The sequence below is a fragment of the Schistocerca gregaria genome, chromosome 5 (genome assembly GCF_023897955.1).
Source record: "Schistocerca gregaria isolate iqSchGreg1 chromosome 5, iqSchGreg1.2, whole genome shotgun sequence".
In the NCBI taxonomy this organism is placed as follows: domain Eukaryota; kingdom Metazoa; phylum Arthropoda; class Insecta; order Orthoptera; family Acrididae; genus Schistocerca; species Schistocerca gregaria.
This window is the reverse complement of record NC_064924.1, coordinates 49,391,749-49,417,984: the sequence shown is the minus strand read 5'-3', so window position 1 is coordinate 49,417,984 and position 26,236 is coordinate 49,391,749. Positions and strand designations below refer to the sequence as shown.

Below are 26,236 nucleotides of genomic sequence, written 5' to 3'. Positions count from 1 at the left end.
CTTGTTGTTTCTCTGTGCTGAAAACTTCAGTAATCCATTTGTAGTCTATAGCTATCTCATATCTGTATCCTTTCTATTCACTGCTGTAAGCAATTGCATTTCAAATTCAGGCCTTTAAATTGGTAAAATACAGAAGGAACATAATAGATTAAGACCAACTGAATGCCTGAAAATCACTTATAACCATACTGGCACTAACATAGTGAGACAAAGATGTGTAAAATAAGGAAAAGGCATAACTCAGCTATAGCAGACTGATGTATGGGGCATAGATGCAGATAACAGGAAGCAGTAGTCACACTAGCATTAAGCTCCTTCTAGAAAAAGTACTCACACACACACACACACACACACACACACACACACACATGCGCGCGCACACCAGCTGAAACATTCAATCATGTGGCAACACCAATCGTAAAAAAATAGATGGAGGTGGGGGAGAGGTAGGAAAGGACACATGAGGCAAGGACGTGGTAGCATGACTGTGTGAGAGAGGTATTTTGAAAAATGACTCAGCAGCTGCTCACTAAGGTGAAAGGAGTTGAGAGGGTTGAGCATATAAGAGGTATAGTATTGAGAGGGGAGGGGAGAGGAGAGTGAGCTCAAAATGAATATGGAGTTTGGGAAAGGAAACAGAAAGACTGCAAGAGTGCAAGGTATGTTGGAGAGACAATTCCCATCCATATAGTTAAGAGAAATATGAGCTGGGAGGAAGCATCCAAAGTGTCCATATAGTGAAGTAGCTGTTGAAGTCATTTGTGTCATAGTGTACAGCATGTACGGCTACTGAATGGTCAAGTTTCTGCTTCCACATGTGTATCTGCCTTTTACTGGGTGGGAAATGCCTGTGACTGGACTGTGGTAGGGTGTGGTGGGTGGGTGTATGAGAAAGGCCTTGCATCTGGGCCAGACACAACGGAATGTTCATGAGGTGCAGGTTTGGGAGCAGGATTGTAATAGGGATGGACAAAGAATATTTTGTAGGTTGAGTGGGCAAATATCCCGCATCTCAGGGCACAATGTGAAGTAGTCAAAGCCCTGGTGAAGAATGTTATTCAACTTTTTAATGCAAGGATGATTCGAGTGATCAGAGGAGTGCTGGTCTGTAGCTGGGTAACAGGGTAACAGGTTTTAATGGTGTCAGAGCAGTAACTAGTGTGGGGGATCTGTATATGGATGAGCTAGATAGTCTGTCACTAGTGGCTCTGATAAGGTTATTGGTATATTTCAGTAAACCCTATTTTCCATGGCAGATGCAGTGTTCACAGGTGGTGGAACTACAAGGAAGAGACTTTTTGTTATGGATTATGCATCAGCTGTCAAAATGGAGGTACTGTTAGTGGATGGTGCACTTGATGTGAACAGACATATTTATGCAGCCATCTGAGAAATGGAAATTCACATCTAGGGTGGTGGCTCATTGCATTGAAAAGAATCAGATAATGCAAATGTGAGAGTAGGTGTTGAGATTATGGAGGAAAGAGCAGAAGTTACCTCTGCCCTGAGTCCAGACCATGCAATTACCAGTAAATCTGAATCAGACGAGGGGTTTTAGGTGTAGACTGGATAGAAAGGCTTCCTCCAGCTGGTCTATAAGGAAGTTGGTACAGGATGGTGCTGTGTGAGTATCAATGGCAGTACCATACATTTGTTTATGGATTAGGCATTCAAAAGTGAAATAATGGTTAACAAGTGTGTGGTTAGTTATGAGAATTAGGAAAGAGGTGGTGAGTTTGGTATCAGAAAGACACTGGGAAAACTAGTGTGCCATGAACACAAGGTAATGGGTATTGGAAATGTTGGTCCACAGTAACTATGAAGGAGTGTGGTGGTAATGGGACAGGAACTGTGGAAGTATGGTGAAGGAAGTAAGAAGTGTGTTGAATGTAGAATTGGAGGCTGTAGACAATAGTTTGGAGGTATCGGTCAGTAAAGGCAAAGTTTCATTCTGTGGGAGCACCTGTGATGTTGGTTTGTGGAGTTTAGAGAGTAGTTAAAAGGTTAGAGAGTGGGGGATTGCTGGTTTGATGAGGAAGATGCAGTCAGGTGTAAGCCTTTGGCATGGACCAGAGGCTTTGAGAAGCTACTGGAGGCCATGTTGTACTTCTGGGATGGGACTGTGGTTATAAAGTTTGTATACACACGTTTCAGAAAGTTGGTGAAGACGCTCTGTCACATAGTTTGTATGATTCATGACAACTGTAGTGGAATCTTTGCCTGTGGGAAAGATAATAAGGTGGGATTGAATTGCCAGAAAGGTAACAGTATAAATTATGTATGTCATTATAGAAAATGTTAGTGAGTTTTTGTATTTAGAGCAGTTGAACCCAATGACTGGGCCAAAAGCTGAGTGAGGCTCTCTGAGAAATGGAATCATGCATATTTGGAACCAACAGGGGAGACAAGAAACTGAACGAATGGATCAAAGAACAGACTGAAATGGAAATGGAGGTTGGCAATACATATAGCAGGAGAATGGGTAGTAGATGATAGATTAACCAAACAATGTCTTCACCACATTCCAAAACATAAGGAAAGACCAAGACGATGACCTAATAGAAGGTGGGAGATAGTATTAAAAATTTGCTTGTATAAAACAGACTTTCTTCAAAAAGTATCAGTAACCTCACAATTAAACTTACATTAAGATGAGAATTTAAGATAATGGGCAGTAACTAATGTAGCTGCGAAAGTGTCAGATTTTGTCAAAGTAAAAGATAATATTATTATTCTTTACTGATATTTTAAGTTTGTCGTACACAGATTATGCATTTTATTACTGATATAAGCAAACTTGTGTCAATGGCAGTCATCAGTTTTGCATACAGATTATAACAGCTGTTTCTGTCTGTTACTGAACTTCTCAGCTCATTCCTCATCCTCAGCTGTTGTCTGTCATCATGAGATCTATGTACTAAAATAGTGGTGCAGTAGTTACACACAGGACTTGCATTAAAGATTTGTTTTTAAATTGTTGTCCAGTTATTGTGATTTAGATCACCTCTTGGTTTTCCTAACTCACCCAATGATTCATCATTAAGACCTTGGCTAATTTCCCTTCTGTCCTTATCAGATGCGCTACTGCTTTGTTTCCTTTGGTCCTGATGCCAGCTGAACACAGAATTCCAACCTCCATTTCTGATTTATGGACATTGGTGGAACTCTGTAGGTGCATCAGGGAATGAATGAGTTGATTAAAGTGTTGTCATTGTCGTTTGCATTTGTAAATCTCTGAATAATCAAAATCATTCCAAATTTATGTTTCAGTTATTCCAATTGGACTTCTGTCAAAATTTAGTAACGATGCTCCACTTCCAAAATACATTAACATGGCAGGAGAAGGCCTTGTAATGGCACATGAACTTGCACACATGTTTGATTTTGTTGGTAAGTGAATTATAGTTATGCATTTTTGCCCTCTAATAAATGTTAATGTAGTTTTGTAGTTATGCACTCTCCACTGGTTCTACAGTTAAGTACATATAACCTGATTAAAACTGTTTAAGACTCTTCCTACAGATGGCTTGTAAACTATTGGTACTACAGACTAGTGTGTTTTCTAATTCACTACTGTGACACAACATAAAAACCACTATTAAACACAACATTCATTAACCTGAAAGTCTGGAATTCAACTCCATTTGTGTGTATATAGCCCTCCCCCTTTTGTCTTACTATATATACAGTAGAAAAATATTAGATTTCCACCCATTAAGATGAACGTGTTCAATTTCAGAGCTGAAGCATGTCATTAGCAGGTAATGGATTCAATTACTAGTTTCAAATTATGTCTGTTTGAATACCTGTGAGTGTACTTTATTCAACAACCAATCAGCTGTTCTCAAGAGTGAATGGCCATTGCCAAACTGTGGCCTAAAGTAGATTCAACCATGCTTTGGCACAAAATACTGCTGAGCATAATGTGTCTGATTCCAATGGCTTCATCACAACACATGTTATGTGGGTCCTTCCCACCTTCATCAGCTTCCCTGAATTACATAAATGGAAGATGTTCTTGCAACACATAATTTGATCCCTTAATTGTCCTGACCTCAGTCTCTGCTAGATCCTGCTCCACACTCATGTCAAACCCTGCCACATGACCCTAATGTCAATCATACTGGTCTCATACTCTCTTCTCCACAATTTTCCCAATCCACTCCTCCACTGGGCATTCTGCTCATCTCCCACTGCCTGCTTCTGGCAAGATCTCACTGGAACTGCATTTTATCCTGCAGATTTGATGTCTCTTTCTTCCAGCCATCAACCACCCTACTTCAGTACTAACTGCTGTACCCTCCCTTTTTTCTACCCTCACCAACTTAATCTGACATGACCTCTCATTTGAGTCAAGCTGCAGTGCTGGCATAATGTTGTCAGCCTGGACAGTATAACTGTAGAAATGTATGCATTGCATATGAACTCTATAGCTCTGAAGAAGAATTTGTCTAATAACCAGCGAAGTTCTCACTCTATTTATTGTGCCTGTCAACAATTCAGCAACTCAGCTATTCAACACATTCTTATCTCAAATTGTTTATATTCTACTAAGGACTTTTTATTACTATATTTTTCCATAAAATATATTTGTTTTATATTATTTTTTTGAATTCAAAGGTAGCCATGGCACTATTATCTTTTTATTGATGTCAGGAATCTTTGAAAAAAGAAATCGTGTGCAAATATTGGTTATTATTTGTATCATTTCTGTGGCACATCTATTTCATTTTCATTTCATTTTATTATCTTCCTGTATATCATTTACATGATGTAGGAATTGTCACAACAAAGTTATCATACTAGTACAAGTACTAGAGACATAATAATGGAATATCACTTCAACGCATTTTTTAAAAGTACAAATTTAGATATATCAATTAAAATTTTTGGCAATAAATTTACACACAATCAAAGTACTCATCTACAGCATAGAAAGTTTTGCTTAAAAGGTAATTTTTAAGCTCAGTCTTAAATTTTACTTCATCTATTATTGCCTTCATGTACATTGGCAGATCATTGTAGAGTTGTATTCCAAAATAACTTACAAGCTTTTGGATTTGTGTTGTCCTTACCCTTTGTACATACAAATTCTTATGAGTTCTAGTAATATAATTATGGCAGTCCTCAATTGTACGTAGATTTTTCATAGATGCTCTTGTACACAGAATGCTTTTAAAAATATACAGTGATGGTATTGTGAGTATTTACAGTTCTTTGAAAAGGGGCCTACAATGAGTTCTTGGAGAGTTATGTGTTATGATTCGTATAGCTCTTTTCTGAAATTTGAAGATATCTGTTAAGCTGGATTTAGTTTTACCCCAGAACACTATGCTGTAAGACGCAATCGAGTGAAAGTAAGCAAAATACACTAGTCTAGTATAGTATAGTCTGTGCTGCATACTGTAGATAATATCCTCAATGCAAAACATGCCTAATTGAGCCTGTGGGATAAGTACTTGAGATGGTCTTCCCAGCTTAAGTTTTGATCTATGTGCATGCCCAAAAAATTTGTGGATTGTACACTCTCTATCTTATTATCCATTAGTTTTAACTGGAGGTCCATATCTTGAGTTGCTTTGCCATACGGTATATAATTTGTTTTACTTAGATTAAGTGTTAACTCATTTGCATTAAACCAATGTTGAATATATTTCAGGACTATGTCAGTTGTGGCGGTTAATGATTTTTTATCATCACTTATAATTATGCTAGTGTCATCTGCAAACAACATTATTTTGGTAGAAATATTAGAATTTTTTATGTCATTTATATAAAGCAAGAATAATAAGGGACCAAGAACACTGCCCTGTGGGACACCTATTTCCAGTTTCTTTGCATCTGAGACCCACTTGATTTTCTGATTTTTATGTTCTGCAATGATTTCTACCACCTAAGTTCTATCTTGAATGTAAGATTCAAACCACTGCTTCACAACTCCCCTTACACCTATTGCCTCCATCTTGTTTAACAGAATTTTGTGTTTTACTGTATCAAAAGCTTTAGATAAATCTAAGTTAATTCCCACTACATATTTTTTAGTGTCGAGACTCCTGAAATCTCTTTTGTATAGGCATGGATAGCTGATTCTGTGCTGTGGCCCAAGCGAAAGCCATGTTGATTGCAGTTTAGAAGTTTGTGAGCATCTAAGTAATTTATGAGTTTGGTTTTCATTAATTTCTCTAGAATTTTTGAAAATGATTGGAGAAGGGATATTGGTCTCTAATTTTCTACCTTGTATGGATCTCCTTTTTTAAAAAGAGGTCTAACCTTAGAGATTTTCATCCTCTCAGGGAACACACCTGAAAGACAAATTGGCAATATGTACTAGGGGCTTTATAATTTGTTGGGCAACTTTTTTTACGAGGTGCGTTCAAGTTCTAAGGCCTCCGATTTTTTTTTAATAATTAACTACTCACCCGAAATCAATGAAACTGGCGTTACTTCTCGATGTAATCGCCCTGCAGACATACACATTTTTCACAATGCTGATGCCATGATTCCATGGCAGTGGTGAAGGCTTCTTTAGGAGTCTGTTTTGACCACTGGAAAATCGCTGAGGCAATAGCAGCATGGCTGGTGAATGCGCGGCCACAGAGAGTGTCTTTCATTGTTGGAAAAAGCCAAAAGTCACTAGGATCCAGGTCATGTGAATAAGGAGCATGAGGAATCACTTCAAAGTTGTTATCACGAAGAAACTGTTGCATAATGTTAGCTCGATGTGCAGATGCATTGTCGTGGTGAAACAGCACATGCGCAGCCATTCCCGGACGTTTTTGTTGCAGTGCAGGAAGGAATTAGTTCTTCAAAACATTTTCATAGGATGCGCTTATTACCGTAGTGCCCTTTGGAATGCATTGGGTAAGAATTACGCCCTCGCTGTCCCAGAACATGGACACCATCATTTTTTCAGCACTGGCGGTTACCCGAAATTTTTTTGGTGGCAGTGAATCTGTGTGCTTCCATTGAGCTGACTGGCACTTTGTTTCTGGATTTTGTTTCTGGATTAAAAGTGGCATCCACGTCTCATCCATTGTCACAACCAACGAAAAGAAAGTCCCATTCATGCTGTCGTTGCGCGTCAACATTGCTTGGCAACATGCCAGACGGGGAGCCATGTGGTCATCCGTCAGCATTCGTGGCACCCACCTGGATGACACTTTTCGCATTTTCAGGTTGTCATGCAGGATTGTGTGCACAGAACCCACAGAAATGCCAACTCTGGAGGCGATCTGTTCAACAGTCATTCGGCGATCCCCCAAAACAATTCTCTGCACTTTCTCGATCATGTCGTCAGACCGGCTTGTGCAAGCCCGAGGTTGTTTCTGTTTGTTATCACACAGTGTTCTGCCTTCATTAAACTGTCACACCCACGAACGCACTTTCGACACTTCCATAACTCCATCACCACATGTCTCCTTCAACTGCCTATGAATTTCAATTGGTTTCACACCACGCAAATTCAGAAAATGAATGATTGCATGCTGTTCAAGTAAGGAAAACGTTGCCATTTTAAGTATTTAAAACAGTTCTCATTCTCGCAGCTGGCGGTAAAATTCCATCTGCTGTACGGTGCTGCCATCTCTGGGATGTATTGACAATGAACACGGCCTCATTTTAAAACAATGTGCATCTTTCTATCTCTTTCCAGTCCGGAGAAAAAAAATCGGAGGCCTTAGAACTTGAATGCACCTCATATTATTGACACAAGCACTTCATCCACACCTGCAGACATTTTTCATTTTAGACTCTTTATCACCTTAAATATTTCATTATCATTTGTGGGAGTTAACAACATACTACTGTCTACTTTTGGGACTGTTAATTTCTCATGTTTAGTAAAGTTTTTACTTAATGACACTGGTACACTTAAAAAGTAATTATTAATGTAATTTGCAGAGTTTCATCTTTTAATTCAATATTTTCACTATTTTTGAGTACTATTTCCTGATCCTTGAGGCCCTTACCTGTTTCCCTTTTCACAATTTCCCAAATATTTTTTGATTTATTGCCTGATTTTCTTATTAATTTATCATTAATTAGTAATTTTGCTTTTGTAATTACTTTTCTATATATTTTTTGTGATTTGTTACATATTCTTCAAACTTGGGGTCAGTCTATATTTAAGCATTTTCATGGTCCTGGAGGAAATTCTAATACCTGTTGTGATCCAGGAGTTAGCATGTGTATGCCCATATGTGTTTGTTTTGACAAGTTTCTGAGGAAAACACATTTCAAAATTCTGCATAAAAAGGGAAGAAAAATCATTATATGCAGTGTTTGTGCTACTTTGTAACAGTACTTCTGCCCATGATTGGTTAGTCAGTGCATTTATGAAGTGACTGCAACTATTTGTGGAGAAGGTTCTTTTGTACATTTGGTATGAACTATTTTTGGTCACAGGGGCTATGGGAAATTTAAGGATAAGTGCATTGTGATCAGATATTCCTAGGTCAACATTTATTACATCTATATCTATGGCATCTATATTTGTGAAGATATTATCTATGAGACTTTTTGAAGAGTTTGTTATTCTTGTAGGGTTAGTTACATGTGAGTACAAATTGAAGCTCTGTAAAACATTCAGGAACTGATCTTTGGATGCACCTTCAGTCAATAAGTTGACATTAAAATCTCCACTTACAATTATTGTTGATTTTTTATGATGTAATATTTTGAGCAATGCCTCTAACTTATTTCTAAAAATTTCAGGTTCACCACATGGTGATCTGTACATTGACATTATTATTAATTTACTCTTTTACATATTCAACTGTATTGCTGCAGCCTCAAAATGTTTTTCTTCATTCAAGGTTTCAGTTACAGTCATATTTTTAGGGGATCTTGTTTGGAAGGTAGGAGATGAGATACTGGCAGAAGTAAAGCTGTGAGTACCGCGCGTGAGTCGTGCTTCGGTAGCTCAGATGGTAGAGCACTTGCCCGCGAAAGGCAAAGGTCCCAAGTTCGAGACTCGGTCGGGCACACAGTTTTAATCTGCCAGGAAGTTTCAGTCATATTTTTAACCTTTACTCCAGGTTTTACATAAATGCAAACACCACCATGTCTTGTTTCCTTCCTGCAATAATGACTTACTAATTTGTATGGGGAAATGCAAATATTTTCTAGTTCATAACTCATGCGCTTATGTTCTTGAATGCAAATACAATCTATACTAGCTTCACTGGCTGCAATCTCAAGTGCTAATATATTTTTTTACTGCATTGTATGTTAAGGCTATTTATTTTTAAATTATTGAAATTAGATTGAGAGGAGTTTGTACTCATGTTTTCCAATGTTACCGGCTGTTCCTTGCTGAGGCTGGGTATCAAAAATCCTTAAGAATTACATGTTTTCAGCTCCTTGTATTTCTTACCCCTGGACATGCCACCATACTTGTATCTGTAGTTGTAGCTGCTGTTTCAGTGGATGCTGGAGGTGTTTCTGAAGCTGATGATTCAGTGGATGTTGGAGATGCTGCCAGTTTTGATGCTGAGTCTGTAACTGGTGTTCCAATTGATACTGGAACTTTTGCTGAAACTGTATTTTCATTTAAATCTTGAACTACAGTTGGCACTGACGTTACTGTGGACGCTGAAGCTGCGTATGAAGCTGATAAATGATGCTTCGATGGTGTTGATTTTTCTTCTGCTGATGATATTTGAGTGGCATTTGGTACCACTGTTCTTGCCTCTGTTCTTCTGATTGATGGACTAGTCACAGATTCTGGACTTGATTTTGAACCTGCTGGGGAAGGTGGCACATCTGCTGCTGATGATAATGGTTCAGTTGTTTTTGATGATTTCGACACTACTATGAGAAGTTTGTAAACTAACAGCATATGGCCAACATTTAATGATATCTCTTGCAATCAGTTTATTAACTGATATCAAATGAATGTCTTACACATTTAACAGAAGCACTGATAGAAAGTGTTTACTTTTTAGTCTGTTTCTTCGCTGCTGTCAACTTAGTAATTGTACACTGTGCATTTAAGTAAGTGGATGAGTAAATCATGAACAAAAATAATGATATTTGCACTGAAAGTGTGCATAATTATAGTGGCTGTAATGGTGTAGTGAGTAGAGCACTTGATTTTGGGTGTGGAGAAAGGGTTTTTGCTTGTTCCAGTCCCTCCAGAATGGCCCCAAGTCCACTCAACCTACTGTCAAATAAGTACAGGGGATCTTTCTTGAGCATTAAAATGTGGCTGGACATTGGCAGACCACCCTCAACTCCTATTGCTATGGTGACAAAAGGCTGCACTCTGGCTACAGTCAGCCCAATAGCATGGTGATTGAATTGCACTACAGATGTTATCTTTTTAAAAATTTAATTATAAGCAATTATAACAGGAATTTGCAATCACAGGATATATATAACTTATAGCAGATGTGATATATAGGGTCAGATTTTTGTTTATATCTGGAATCTATAATAAAATCATGTTTTGAGTTTTCTTTATTTGGCAGAAACATAATAAAAAAGCATGGCATGTAGTATTGTAAAGGAAAACTATTTAAAAAGTGTCAGTAAATCTAAGATTAAAAATCTTGTATGCCAGAGTGACAGATGTCTGTCACTAGACTTACAGAGAGACACATGAGATGACCAGTACTTACCTAGCAGGTAAAACTCACATTAGAGCCAATAGAACACATAAACACAGGTCCTTCTAACTTTAGAGAGGAATAGTTAACTGTATGGGTTTGAACTAAGTCAATGGAGAACAGCAAGAAGTGGAGAACAGCAAGAAGCACAGGCTAAAAGGGATTCATTTTGTTGGAAAATGGAGAGAAGCAGAAATAAAGCAAAACTCCTAAGACAGAGAACAAGATTAAGAATAGCATATATATAAGCACTATGTCAGATTCAGTTCAGATGCTGAAGGGAGGGATGGAAAAAGAAGTAAAGGTGGATTAGAAGGGAAAAGATGGAAAAAAGACTGAGTAAAGAAAGAAGAGGCAGCTTGAGTAGAGAAGAGTAAATAAGTTAATAAGAAAAAAAATCTGAGCAACACCATGGAGGAATAAAATGGGAGAAAGGCTATTTTGGAGAGAAAGTTCCCGTCCTGCAGTTCTGTGAAACTAGACCTCATGGGAGGATCCAAATGCATGTCTGCTATAGTAGACACTCAGGTCTCTTGTGTCACACTGTAGCAGAGCAGGGTCAGTGAATGGGTACTGGACATTTACAAGGCGAACATTTAATTTGGATCCACTCATGTGTTCTGACATTATTGTGACATTTGTCCATATATGGAGAATTAAACAGTAAACACATGTCAGCTAGGAACCATAAGTAATTTTGCATTTCTCTAATACTGTACATTTTGTCAGTGGTAGTGTGCAGCTGCATGGAGCAGGTAGTACAATGGGAATTGTGATATCAAGGGACAAATGTTTGAGGGCACACCAGGCAGTAACATAGAAACTGATGCAATAGATAGTAACAGTGGTGTGGGGCACTCTGCATGTAAGTCCAGATCCAGCAGGGATTGTGAACGTGAAGAACTGTGCTGGGCACACTGCTTGATGAACCTTTCTAGATAAAGATGTAAATGCACTGACCCACTGACAGTTTGCATACACCTATAAAGCTTTCAGTTAAGCATCACAGTAGTATTGCCTCACTTTTGGTCATTGATTTGGGTACAATTTGGTATTTAAGCACTTTGCTCATGACAACCTTTGCTTTTGTCTGCAGATAGTTTGGCTTGTAATTTCCCTCCTCAACTTGAAATTTCCCTTATGAAGTATCTATATCCCTTATCTGGATTGCTGTTAAATTTGAAAATTATCACAGATTTCCTGTACTTAGTCTATTGGTCAGTTTTTGTGGATTTATGTATTTGATCTCAATAACAACTTCATGGAACTTACTGCTTAAGCTTATAATGGATGGTTTGCATTATTGTCTTACTAGCAAGATACTGCAAGGGCTGCAGGGATGGGAATCTTGGAGTATAAGAGAAAAAAAGGAAGATTGGATTTAATGTTCTGCCAACACCACACCATCAGAGATGGAGCATGAGCTCAGATTACAGTAGGATGATGAAGGAATATGGCTATGCTTTTTTCAAAGGAACCATTCTGGTATTTGCCTGAAAAAAATTACAGTAATCATGGAAGACCTAAATGTGGATGATCAGATGAGGGCTCTTCTCAAATGGGAGTCTAATTTGCTAACGACAGCACCACTTCACTCGGTTCTTGGAGGAGTTATGTTTGTTTGGAACCTTATATTGTTTGACAAGCATAAAATAATTAAGTTTCAGATAACCCAAAATTAAAGTGGAGTTGAGACTGTTGCTGGTCATAAACTTGTAGAAATAAGGAATACCAACAGCACTATTTTCTGTAAAATATTTTGATTAATTATGTAACCAGTTTTGACATTAATTTGTGTAGGGGTCTGAGGATGACACTAATCTGGTGTCAAAACTGATCAGATAATTAATATATTAAAATAAAAGGTACAACAGTTGGTATTCCTTATTTCTACAAGGAGATGTTTAGAAGTGCAATGAAAGGCAACAGCCAGTGATTTGAGGTGGATGTCAGAAAGAGATAATTTCATTTATGTTCTGAGAAGTGTGAATATCTTTTTGTTCTACCTTTTTATTTATGTACTGAGAGGTGTGAATACTGCTATCTATAAAAAAGTTAGGCAAATTGTAATAATAAATGCAGTAGCTTTTTGAAGGTCAGTTTTTCTTTTATAGAATGATACATCCATTACAGTTTACCATTCCTGCCTATATTCACTGACTTATGCACATTACTGGCTCACTCCACACTACTAGAAGTTTTTATTCATGTAGATTTGCAAAATGCAACATCTATATTAATATTTGGTTCTAGAGCCTGGATTCCCATGAAGTGAAAGAGATTTGACTAGCATAAGTACATCAAATAGCCAACTTTTTACGCTAAATACATATCTTTCCAGAAAATACAAGCTAAATTGTAATAAGCATAGCATCAGACTTCCAAAAATCTTTTTGAAACTGTTCTTTCTCTTATTGTCTTTGTTTATTTATGCTTTTAGGTATGAAGCGAGAGTTTCATGAAGAACATTTAAAACTAAGTTCTCACTCAACTTCAATATTCAAGGAAATGGAAATGTGCATTAACACTGAATATGATTTCAAAAAATCTCATCCAGCAGAGGATGGAAATCTCATTGTGTTTCAGGTAAGCACTAAGTGTTTAGTAGGTACAGTTTTATTACAAACAACCAAGGGTACAGCAAATACAGTTGCTCTGACAAAGCATCAAAGTCTCTGCACATACATGGAAGCAGCAGTGGGAAAACATTTCAGGCCAGTAACGAGCAAATTCGTCATCATGGAAGTATCCTAATCAACAGGGAGAGCCTCCACGAAGCACAAATGATGTGAGAAATAGCAGGTGGTGTTTCTGACTTGCAGCTGACCATGCTCAGCCAGTTGTGGTGCTGACAGCAAACAAAGCAGGTGCTCTTTTCTTGGTCTCCCGCCAGAAGTGCTAAATGTGAACTCTTCAGTCACAATGGTGGCAGTGGAAGTGAGCATACCACCACATCTCTCCCCCACCCTGGGTAACTGGTGTTGGTGGACAAAAGCAAGAGGCCAAATGGGTGGGACTATTGCTGGAGACTCATTGGTTGGCTGAGCAGACGACGAGGTCTATCCTAATGACTTTGTGGCAGTTTCAGATGCACTATGCCAGATGTGTTTTGACAGTGTTTGTCTCCATTGGCTTCCAATGAAATGTGACTTCCACTGGACAGTCAGCTGTCTATGGCCTACTGGAGCATATGGCTGGTAGTGGCCTGTATGATGGCAAACTGTGTATCGAATGACACCTTGTGTCCTGAAATCATAGAAACTGCACCATTGGCAATGTGGGACGGGTGCAGCCACTGTCAAACATCAGCAGAGCGCTCAATGCAGTTGATGGCCGCATCTCAACACCGTCAGTGCCCAATAGCTCCTCAATCCCCTGAAGGGAGAAGCACTTGCAGGTGGACTCCCAATTGGCATCTGCTATGACAATGGGCACAGTGAGTTGGCGCCTCAATAAGGGCACAACTGGTTCTGATGGCAGGAGAGCAACACGTGCTGATGTCCATGGTGAACATTTACTGACCATGCATTGCTCACATCCTTACTGTAACTCCTTGCTAGTCCCTGACCAAAAGTACATGCTCAGACAGGGACACTAAGAGCATATCACAAAGGACACGAGCACACCTCAAGCCAAGGCACAGGACAAATAAGGTGCAGCAGTCTGGGATTGTCAGCCATGGAGAATCTTCACCGTGCTTCTGCATTGCAGTGGTGTGGTCCTGTAGGTACTGAGAAATAAAGACAGTGCCAAGTCCATTGACAAACTCGGAAGCACTTTAAGGGCATCTTACAGGTGTGCACCATATGCTCCCTCTCACCATTTGATTGTGGATAAAATGGTGTGAATGTGAGGTAGACAATACCATTTCATGTGCAGAAATCTTGAAACAATGCCAGTATGAATTGCAAGACCATTATCAGAGGCGATCATACAGAGCAAACCTTCAATCATAGAGACATGAATGGGAGCTCTCATGGCAGCTTTAGTGGCGGTGGAGCACATGGGCAGGACATATGGGTAAGTGCATCAACCACAACCACCAACCACATACATAGGATAACAGAAGGTGCCTAAAAGGTGATATGGATCCAGTCCCACAGTTGATGTGGCATACACCACCAAAAAAAAGTTCTTGGTGGTGCCACCTGCTGTTTGTTGCACTGTTTGTCCTCACTCATACTCCAATTGCAGCAGTATAAGAGAGCAAAAGTAATAGCCTGCAGGGTCAGAGGGGTGATGACTCTGGGCTCATCCCAAACAGTGCTAAGGAGGTGAATACCATTGACTACCAACACTCGATAACAGAGGAGAAAGTAGATGCAGAGCAGACCAGACCCCTTGGCGGGCAGGCACTCGACCCAACCACTGCACACAAAATCAGCCACCTGTTGCAGCAAGGTATCTTGTCAGGTGACCTGCACTACACAGTTGCAGTAGCCACCAGAAAGATCGCAGGAGGCACACATTGGCATGGCATGTCATGGACAGTAGTGGCCGCAAATAAAGTCCTGTCCACCAGAGGGCATGCGATAATTCGGCCGTGCCCTCTGCTGGCGGAACAACAACAACCCAGGCAGCATGGGCTGTGCCCAGTCAGTTTTACATCAGGCATGCCTAGCAGACAGTTCCCGGTCAACACTTTGTGAAGTGTGATGGACAATGTGAATCGTGTTAATACACAATTGGTGGTGAGTAGGGTCGTTCTTTCGTGTGTTGCGGCGTTGTTCCGGTTTCGCAGCTTATCCGCAGCTTGGAGGGTTTAGTGTGGGTTTTGGTTGAGCGGCAGACGGAGCTCATGGCAACCATGAAACAAGTGCTTCCGGCGTTGCTCTCCACGCAGTTTGCTCCAGCGCCGTTCCCTCCTCCCTTTTTCCCGTATGACGAGACGGTGGAGGGTTGGGATGCACATGAACATCGCCTTCGGCAGCATTTCCAGGCATTCCATGTTGCCGATGCAGAGGTATGTCATGCTCTTTTCTTGTCTTGGATATCTCCCTCGCTGTATCAAGTTTTGTGGCAGCTAGCACTGTTGCAGGAACCCTCGTCCTTTTCTTTTGACGCATTGTATTCATTGCTATCTTCCTATTATCGCCGCCGCAAGCATGTTGTGGCGACTGGGGTCGAGTTCTATCAATGCAAGAAGCAGCCCCATCAGTCTTACCGGGTGTGGGCCGCTACCCTGCATGGTCTTAGTCGCAAGTGTCATTTTGTCACGGAGCAGTCGCGAGAGTCGTATGCCCGCGTTACGGTGCGCGACGTCATTGTTTGTTCGGCCCCTGACAGGGAGGTCCGGCAATGGGCCCTGCAGTTAAAAGACCCTTCCCTCGAGGAAGTCCTGTCCATTGCTCAATAATATGAAGTCTTTCACGCCGCAGGTCAACAGTTGGAAGCGTGGTGTGACATCGCTGCAGTTCAGGGCGGCGCGGCTGCATCCACTGCGTCCGGGGTGGACGACGTGCGAGTGGTACAATCTGGCCGTTACGGCTGCTCCCGCATGGCGCGTAAACAGAGCTCCGGCCTCCAGCCCCGTTACCGACCTGTGTGTTGTGCTATATACATCACAATCGGTCAGAGTGCCCCCATCGTTGGGCTGTTTGTCGCAAATGTAATAAAAAAGGACACATTGCTAAAGTTTGCCGCTCAGCCCCAAAAGAATCGAAGGAAGCAGGTACAGAGGACATGGACGATGACATTCAGGAAGTTTCATTGGGCCAGGATCCCGACGCATCAGCTCTAGTACCTTCCGCTGCGGAAGTTGAACACGCGGCAGAACAAATGGACGTGGTCAGCCCATAGAGGGCTCCGCCTCCGCGGCAGCTATTCCGCACAGCGAGGGCGCCACCGCTAAGCCACGTGCAGACAGCGGCCAATAGCCGCTCCCTCTGGTTTCATATATAGGGACCCGTTCTGCCCTAGTCCAGCTAGTCTGGTACTCACTCTGGATTTCATTTCTATCTCGGTGGTACTGCATTCTGGTCATTGGTCGTTGTTGACATTTGCCTGGCTCTGGTTCTGAACGGATTTATGTTTGGTGTTTGGTGTTGTGGTTTCCACAATCCTCTGTTGTTTATCTCTTCCTTGTTGTGTCGCTCATAGTTGTTCGTGGTCGGTTGTTGTCAGATGTCGTTGGTCTGTTGTCCTACTAGTCCTGTGTTTACCCGATAGTGCGGGCTCCACTGCCGGCAGCTTCCCCACCTGGTGGCTCCGATCTGTGGCCCAAGACGTTCCCACTGTTGGTTGTGGTTACTACATCGGCACACAAACTCTTTATCGAGGTGTTGGTTTGGTCGCGCTGATTACAACTGCAAGTAGATACGGGCACGGCAGTTTCCTTGTTGAATGCACAAACTTACTCCGACCTTGGGTGGCCCCCATTGGCGCCAGTTTACCAGCGTCTCCGCGGTTATGGCAAACAGTTAATTCCCCTACTGGGTCAATTGAAGTTCAAATCAGTGACTCGGCCTCTTACTTTTATTGTTGTCAGTGATGTGGGCTCCACTAACCTTTTTGGATTGGATGCCTTTCAAGCTTTCGGTTTTTCTATCACAGACACCATTCAGTTGGTCTCCAAAGACGTTCCCTATCAATCATTGTAATCTTTGGTCCCTGACTTTCAGGATATCTTTGAGGAAGGCCTGGGGTGTGTTTCTGACTTTGAAGCTCACTTAATATTGAAGGTGTCAGCTCGCGCGTGTTTTCTACACGCGAGGCAGATCCCCTTGGCTCTCTGCCCTCAGGTGAAAGAAAATCTTGACCGGCTGTCAGCCCTAGGGGTCGTTCTTCTAGTGAGTGGGCTTTGCCCCTCGTTATTGTCAGGAAACCCTCAGAAAAATTACGTCTTTGTGGTGATTTCAAGGCCACCAATAATTCCCAATTGGTGGTGGACACCTATTCCTTGCCTCGTTCTGATGAATTGTTCTCCGACGTGGCGGGAGGCAAATATTTTTCGAAAATCGATCTTTTGGAGGCTTATCATTAGATACCACTTGATGAGGACTCCAAACAGCTGGCGGTCGTCAACACCCCATTTGGCCTTTACCAATACCAGCGGTTGGCGTTCAGAATATCCAGTGCCCGGCGATATTTCAGTGTTATCTTGAGCACGTCATGTCGACAATCCCTCATCGTATTAATGACCTGGATGACATAATTGTCACAGGCCACAGCACGAAGGAACTCTTGCACAACCTCCAAACCCTCTTTCTCAAATTCAGGTCTGTGGTCCTGAGTTGCAACCTGTGTAAGTCGAACTTCTTCCAACCGTCCATCTCTCGGCGCTGCGTCCAGCCACTAGGAAGTTTGGTCCAATGTATTGTACAAGCTTTTTTAGGCAAGATTGCCTATTACCACCGGTTCATACCCAGGGTTTCCACCATAGCCCTCCCCCTGTACTGCCCTCTGCACAAGGGTGTTCCTTTTGATTGGTCACCCACATGTGAGCAAGCGTTCACCTCATTGAAGGGCCTCCTCATGTCAGTGCCTTGTTGGCTACTTTTGACACCAATAAGCCATTGGTCCTGGCTACAGATGACTCGCAGTAAAGGGGTGGGGGCGGTCCTGGCCCATCGCAATGCGGATGGCTCTGAGCAGCCACTGGCGTTTGCGTCTAAAACTCTTAGTCCCGCGCAGGCCCATTACTCCCAAGTGGAAAAAGAGGCTTTGGCCATTGTCTACGCTATTACCAAGTTTCACCATTTCTTGTATGGCATGAAGTTTAAGTTAATCAGTGACCATAAGCCATTAATATCGTTATTTGGGCCCGACTCTCAGATTCTGGATGGGGTGGACCACAGACTGCAGTGCTGTGCCTTGTTCCTCTCTAAGTACCATTATGACATTCATTTGTGTCCTACCAGACAGCATGCCAATGCCAACGCCCTTTACCATCTTCCGGTGTGCCCAGATCCTAAGTTCAGTTGGTAGGAGATTATGTGTTTTCATTTGGATGTGGCGTCCCGCCAGGTGGTTGATGGCATCCTGATCACTAGTTTTAGAGTAGCCAGGGAAACAGCAGCTGACCCAGTTCTCCAGCAAGTAGTTTACCTCGTTCAGCAGGGCCTTGGATCCTCTTCATAATTATTTTGTTCTACGAGACCGCCTCTCAGTCTTGGAAGGCGTTCTCCTTCTGGCTACCGGTGATACAGCCCCTCGCGTGCTTGTTCCTGCAAGTTTGTGAAGGGAGGTCCTCACGTTATTACATGAGGGGTATTTGGGTGTTTCCCATACTAAAACCTTGGCTCGCAGACATGTGCACTGGCCCAGTATTGACAGAGAAATTGAGCACATGGTGGCCACCTGTTCCTAGTGTGTGAGGCAACAGGCGTCTCTCAGGTCACCATTCTCTTCATGGCCGCCTGCAACCCAGGCATGGGAACGTGTTCACATATATTTTTCGGGCCCGTTTCTCAATGGGTTTTGGCTCCTTGTCATTGATGCTTATTCCCGATTCCCATATGCTCCTCAACCACTTCAGAAGTTGCAATCTAGGCACTCGCAAAAATCTTTTCTGTGGAAGGTCTGCCAGTCACCCTGGTATTGGACAATGGACCTCAGTTTATTTTGCAGACCTTCCAGGATTTTTGTAGGCACTTCAGTATTTGGCATGTTTGCTCTCCCCCATTTCATCCACAGTCGAAAGGCGAAGCCAAGCGCATGGTGCGCACATTTAAGACGCAGATGAAAAAGTATGTGCATGGATTTCCTGCAGAGGAGGTGTTGACAATTTTCCTGATGGCATACCGGACCACACCAATGGAAGAACGCAGCCCCGCAGAGCTCGTCCACTGGCGCCAACCTAGGACTCTGCTGCACCTCCTCTGGCTTGGTCCTCGCCAGTCTTCACAAAACGGGGTACCCGGCTTTCCACCGGGTATGTCGGTTTGGGCACGTGGGTTTCGTCGCAATGCACGTTGGATACCGGCGGTGGTCCTTCACCACAATGGCTGCCGGCTCTATACCTTGCAGGCAGGGGACTGGGAAATATGTTGTCACCAAAATCAGCTACATCCACGTTTGGGCACCCACCCTCTGACCCCTCAGGTACCGGTTTCCCCATTGCCGGCACTTGTGTTGTTTTCTCAGGGGATGCTACCGCCCCTCCCACCTGTGACTCCACCACACTGTGATGGTTCTCAGCCTTTGCGGCCTCCAGTAGCTCCAGCACTAGCATCACCATTGTTATAGATGCCCTGGTGAGAGCCAGCCTCCCTCGCAGGCCCATTTTCTCAGGAGGCTGGTTCACCTGTGGTCGTGCCTTCCCCATCGTCCCTGGGTCTTGCCCCTCCTGAGGTGGAACGGGATCCGGAGTTCGACAGCTTGTCATCAATTCTGGCTCGGGCTCTGGTGGTGGGACGACGGGGACCTGTTCATGTGGGTCACTTCCAACCACATTCGAACATTCCGGCTTGAGGGTTGGCAGATGCCCCCAACTCCAACATTCCAATGGACATGGATGTTATCGCTACTGCATGGCGCTCCACCTGCTGATGCAGTGGATCACAGTGGCTTCACCCCCTGAAGGAGGAGGAGTGCAGTAGCCACCAGAAATATAGCAGGAGGCGCACATCAGCACGGCGCATCACGGGCAGCAGTGGCTGCAAGTAAAGTCCTGTCCACCAGAGGGCACGTGAGAATTCGGCTGCACCCTCTGCTTGCAGAACAACAACAACTCAGGCAGCATGGGCCGTGCCCAGTCAGTTTTACATCGGGCAGGCCTAGCAGACAGTTCCTGGTCTACACTATGTGAAATGCGACGGACAATGTGAATCATGTTAATACAATGGTGACCCATCACTGGAAGTCTTTCCATCATGTGCTGCAAATGAGCATTGATCTGGCTTTGTCGAAGTTCAGGTCGGTGCCCACAGGCAGATGCAACGATGCGTAATGAACCTCATAATCACATTAGCTCAAAAACGAAGCTTAGCACTGGAATTGTCGAAAAGTTGCAAACAGGGGCTGGAAAATACCACAACCAGCTCATGGTCAGTGATGAGATGGAACTTGCTGCCATAGAGGAAAACAAGGATTTTTCAGACAGTGTACATGGATAAAGCCTCCCTTTTCTGTCTGAGAATAATTGCATTGAATGGCAGCCAAAATTTTCCAGGTGTATGTGGTACACTGCTCAGAGCCATAAGTGTTTATGTGAGCTGACACCACTCCAACCTTGTATTAGGAGCATCTACAGCTGGGACAAGCTAGGTACTGCAGTACAACAATGTCTTTAGCAGTGACTTTATGTAACTGAATGCTCTATCACAGTCTCCTGGCCAAACAAAAGGAACTTTTTTTTTTTCAACTCGCATTCAACAGGTGAGTTATATCCACCCCCTTAGGGAGATATTTTGAATAATATCGATCAGATAGCCATGTGTTGTGTGTGTAACACTAACCTTTCAGCAGAAGAAAGGACAGCCGTACACAATTTCAAAACAAATCCTGACCTGCTCATCCTACCTGCAGACAAAGGCTGCACCATTGTTGTTGTGATCACAGTGACTACCTTGACTACCTTGGCAGAGGGACTTTGTCACCTATAACCTCTGCCAGAGTGGCCTCATCCCAGAAGTTCAACATAAACTCCAATCCCTGCTTAAGGCATAAGGCCCTCCCCAGAACCTCTCCCCTGAATCCATTTCCCCCTATGACACCGCCCCCCCCCCCCCCCACACACCTTCTACATGCTCCCCAAAATCTGTAAACCCAACAATCCTAGATGCCCCATTGTAGCTGGTTTTTGTGCCTTCAGTGAAAGAATTTCCGCCCTCAAGACCAACACCTCCAACTAATTGTCCATAATCTAACATCTGACATCAGATACCAATCACTACCTTCACGAACTCTTCACCATCCCCACCTCTTTACCTCCTGGATCCCTATACCCCTACTCATAATAGTTGATGCCACTTCTCTATACACCATCACTCAAGTCCATGATCTTACTGCTGTTGAACACTATTTGTCCCCACATCCTTCAGACTCCAAATACACTTCCTCATTCCTCATACATTTTACTAACTTTATCCTAACTCAACTATTTTTCCTTTGAAGGGAAGGTATACAAACAAACCACGGCATGGCTATTGGCATCTGCCTGGCACTTTTCTATGCCAACACATTTATAGACCATCTAAAGGAGAACTTTCTAGCATTTCAAAACTCCAAACCTCTAATGTGGTTCATGTTCATTGATGATATTTTCACACTCTGGACTCAGGGCCAAGACACCCTATTCTTAATCCTTCACAACCTCTACACCTTCTCTCTTATTCACTTCACCTGGTCATCCTCAACCCAGAGTGACACCTTTCTGGACATTGACCTCTTCTCTCTGATGGCTCCACCCACACCTCTGTCCACATTAAATCCACCAATCACCAACAGTAACTGCATTTCAGCTGCTGTCATCCCTTCCACATCAAAAAATCCTTCCCATACAGCCTGGCCACCTGGAGATGACATGTCTGCAGTGACAAGAACTTCCTCGCCCGGAGTCCTGAGTCTCTCACCAAGGCCTTCACAGACAGGCACTATCCTCCAGACCTTGTCCACATACTGGTCTCCAATGCCTTTTCCCTACACACCACCCAGTCCTACCACCATCTTCAAGAACCAGGTACCAAGGAATGCCCTCTTTGTCACCCAATACCACCCCAGACTGAAACAACTGAACCACATCCTTTGGCAGGGCTTTGAGTACCTATCATCATGCCTTGTAATGAAGGACATCCTATGCAAGATTCTCCTAAAATGGTTCCATTGCCCACCCAACCTCCACAACATCCTAGTCCATCACTATGCCTTTCCCAATTCCAGCCCCTTAGCACAGGGATCATATCCCTGCTGTGGAAGAGCGAGGTGCAAGGCCTGCCCAGTCCACCTACTCAGCACTTCCTTTTCAAGTCCTCTCAAAGGCTTATCATACCCCATCAGAGACTGGGCCATTTATGCAAGCAGCCATGCCATATACCAGCTCTGCTGCACTCATTGCACTGTTTTTTTTTTTACACTGGCATGCCTACCAACTAGCTGTCCACCAGGATGAATGGCCACTGCCAAAATGTGGCCAAGACACAAGTAGATCACCCTGTGGCACAGCATGCAATTGAACATAACATACTTGATTTCAGTGGCTGCTTCACTGCCAAAGCCATCTGGATCCTCCCCTCCCCAAGTGCACACATGGGAATTACTGTTAAAACACATCCTCTTCTCCTAAACTTATCCTGGGCCAACCTACAGTAACCTACTGTTCCCACATGCCTCATTAAAAACCGTTTCCACCCCACTCACCCTGTCTGTTTTATCACCTCCTCCCTATTTCCCTCTTTCCCTCCTGCACCTTTCTTACGACAGTCTTCTGATAATGAGCCTTTTGGCAGTCCTGTCCCTGCATGCTCTACAACAGCACTCTTCCCCCTCCCCTCCATCTGTACCCTGATATCCCTGCCCCTTCCAGGCTGCTGTTTTCATTCAACATGACAGTCTCATTCTTCTCTGAGCTGCAGGAGATGGTGGTCATGTGTGTATGAGGTGTACTTGCTTGTCTGAATGAATATGTGTTAATGAATGTGTGTGTGTGTGTGTGTGTGTGTGTGTGTGTGTGTGTGTGTGTGTGTGTGTGTGTTTGCTTTACAGAAGAAGGCTTTGACTGATGCTGATGTGTCTTTTTGTTGCACCTATCTGCAACTGAACATGTCATCTTTACAGTGACTGCTGTCAGTCTTTCCCTTATGTTGTTAATTGTAATTTATAGTTGAAATTTTCTTACATCTTGTTTCATGTTGACATGCACAGTCTTATCAGATATTATAAATTCTTATAGGTTCTGAAGAGCTATATTTTCTTATGACCATCATCTTGTTCTTTATGAGATATAGCACTGATACCTCGGACTTATTTCAGACTAATGGTGCTTTATCTGCTAATGAGCGAATGGCAGATTATACTGGTGTGTTGATTGCCTACAGTACTTACTTAAAGCACTGGGGAGATTCTGAGGAGTTATTGCCATTAATTTCAAGTTGGACACCAGATCAACTTTTTTTCTTGCAGGCAACTCAGGTGAGTATTTGTGGTATTCTATAAGAGAGATGATAAAGATAATGTGAATATGTGGTTTTGGAGGCTTTACTGTTTAATGTGATGTGATACTTTGACTTCCAATAATATTTATAGTTGAGGAGTGTGTTTAATTTTTGAATTCCTGCTTTATGGCTTAGTGAGAAGTTTGGTACAGTAATATTCTGTGATGATAAGACACAGGAATTGCATTGTTAAAGAATTTAAATGTAATTAACAGAGTAAGAGAGTGTCAGAAGTTTTTGTGCACATTCATTCTTTTTCTGTTAGGAGAACTTCAGAAATATGTGATGCCTTGGCACAGAGTACAATAAAAGAGAACAACATTTTGTGAGCATATTGGTTTTAATTGGAAATGAAGACTCCAAACATGTAGCAAGACTCTTCAACAATCATTTTCAAAATGTAGCTGAGAAACTTGATACAGTCAGCTAAACAGAAAAAGCATTGCATCATATGTGATAGTCAGTGCAACAAACATTCAATCAATCTGAGATTACTCCTGCTGCTCCAATGAAATCAACAAAATAATGAACTCTCTTAAAACAAAAATTCTCCAGGAGTTGATAACACTTTAAGCAAAATATTAAAAGCCTGTGTTTATGGTGTAGCCACTGCACTTAGCCATATGTTTGATACGTCACTTTATCAAGATATATTTCCAGACAGACTAAAGTAAATGATTGTTAGACCCCTCTTTAAGAAAGGTAGTAGGACAAACATTAATAACTATTATCAACCTGTTTCAATAATAACTTCCTTCTCAAAGTGTTTGGAAAAGGCAATGTATTTAAGAATGTTGTAACATACTTGCAAATATAAGATTCTGAGCATTACATTTTGGTTTCCAGGAGAGTGTCTCCATCCACCGAGCACATTTCAAAATATCTAAATGAAATGTTTTCACTGACAGGGATTTTTTGCGATCTATCTGTGGCATTTAACTGTGAAAATGACGGCATTCTTTTGGAGAAACTTAAAGTTTAAAGCCTTTGAGGTATAAGTGCTTCACTTAATACAGTGTGGACCAGAGGAAACGCATGTTTTTTGAACTGCTAGTATGCGGTGACGAGAGGGGGTATTGACCTTGAATGAATGTTGTCAGACTGCCCATACAATGCAGTTTCAGTCGCTATGGAGCATTTGAGTGTAGAGCATCATGTGTTCATTGTTGAGCTGTACTTTAGAAACAATGATTCTGTAGCCACAGTGCAGTGTCTTTCCTGTCAAAATTTTAGAGTTGGATGTCGAGGTGCAGTGCCTGATCGAAATACTGTACTCGATGGGTTGCAGTGTTTAGAATTACTGGATCTGTAATGAAAAATAAACCACCTATTCTTCTACATTCATTTCATGCTCCAGAAAATGTAGACCAAGTGAGAGTAGCTGTTCTTGCTTGTCCAAAACGATCACCTAGACGACAGGCTGTAGTGCTGGGTATGTCACATTGTTCGCTTCACCACATCTTACATGATGATCCTAAGTTTCACCCATACAAAATAATGATCATCCAGCAGTTTAGTGAAGAGGATTTTGTGCAGCGCAGAGAGTTTTGTCATGTAATGGACAAAATTTTTACGGAAGATGCAAATCCTACAGTATTCATGAGTGATGAAGCATATTTTCATGTAAACGGTTATGTCAGGATTCAAAATTGCTGGTACTGGGTGTCAGAGAACCCACATGAATTACACCAAAAGCCTCCCACAGTTTAAAAGTAACAGTGTGGTGCTGCATTTCAATGATGGGGATTGTTAAATCCTATTTTTTTGAAGAGGGAGGAACTGCAGTGACTGTGACATCAGTGTGCTATGTTAAAATGTTAAACAACTTTCCTCATCCAGAACTTGAAAGGCGTCAAGTGGACATCAGATAAATATGGTTTTAGCAGGATGGTTCCACAGCTCACATGGCGAGAGCCTTGCTCACCCGATTTGTCAATATGTGACTTCTTTTTGTGGGGATCAAAAGTCTATATGAAGAAGCCTCGCACAATTGATGACCTGAAGAATTCCAGTCATCAGGAAATTGAAGCCATGCCAAATGAAATGTTGGAGAGAACCATGTGTAACTTTCGGGAGAGGATCCAAAATTGTATCCAGCAAGAAGGACGTTATCTCCAAGACATTATTTTTTGAACCTAATTAAAGTATGTATATTTCAAAACTGCATTAAAAAATCTATCACTTCATGCTTGTTCTTATTACTTTCATCAAACTGTGTCCGAGTCATTCAATAGTAAAAAACATGTGTTTCCTGTGCTCCACCCTGTTTTTAAATGATAGCAAGCAAAGCATTATGTTAGATGCCTCGTGCAGCTCTCATGATTTCCTCTCAGAGAGGTTATAGTTTGTAGTGATAGATGGTAAATCATTGAGTAGAACAGAAGTGATATCTGGCATTCCACAAGGTAGTGTCATAGGCTCTCTGCTGTTCCTGATCTACATAAATGATCTAGGTGATAATCTGAGCAGCCCCCTTAGATTGTTTGCTGATGATGCTGTAATTTACTGTCTAGTAAAATCATCAGATAATCAATTACA

General features: G+C 42.2%; 1 protein-coding gene across 1 annotated transcript in view; it reads left to right on the top strand.

Moving 5' to 3' along the window:
• The window catches only part of LOC126272391 (uncharacterized), a 288,157-nt gene that overhangs the window by 232,832 nt on the left and 29,089 nt on the right, over positions 1-26,236 (top strand). Inside the window, exons 13-15 of the mRNA XM_049975214.1 lie at positions 3,271-3,390; positions 13,048-13,193; positions 23,517-23,675. Coding sequence (XP_049831171.1) covers positions 3,271-3,390; positions 13,048-13,193; positions 23,517-23,675 — 425 coding nt within the window. The remainder of the gene's footprint in view (positions 1-3,270; positions 3,391-13,047; positions 13,194-23,516; positions 23,676-26,236) is intronic.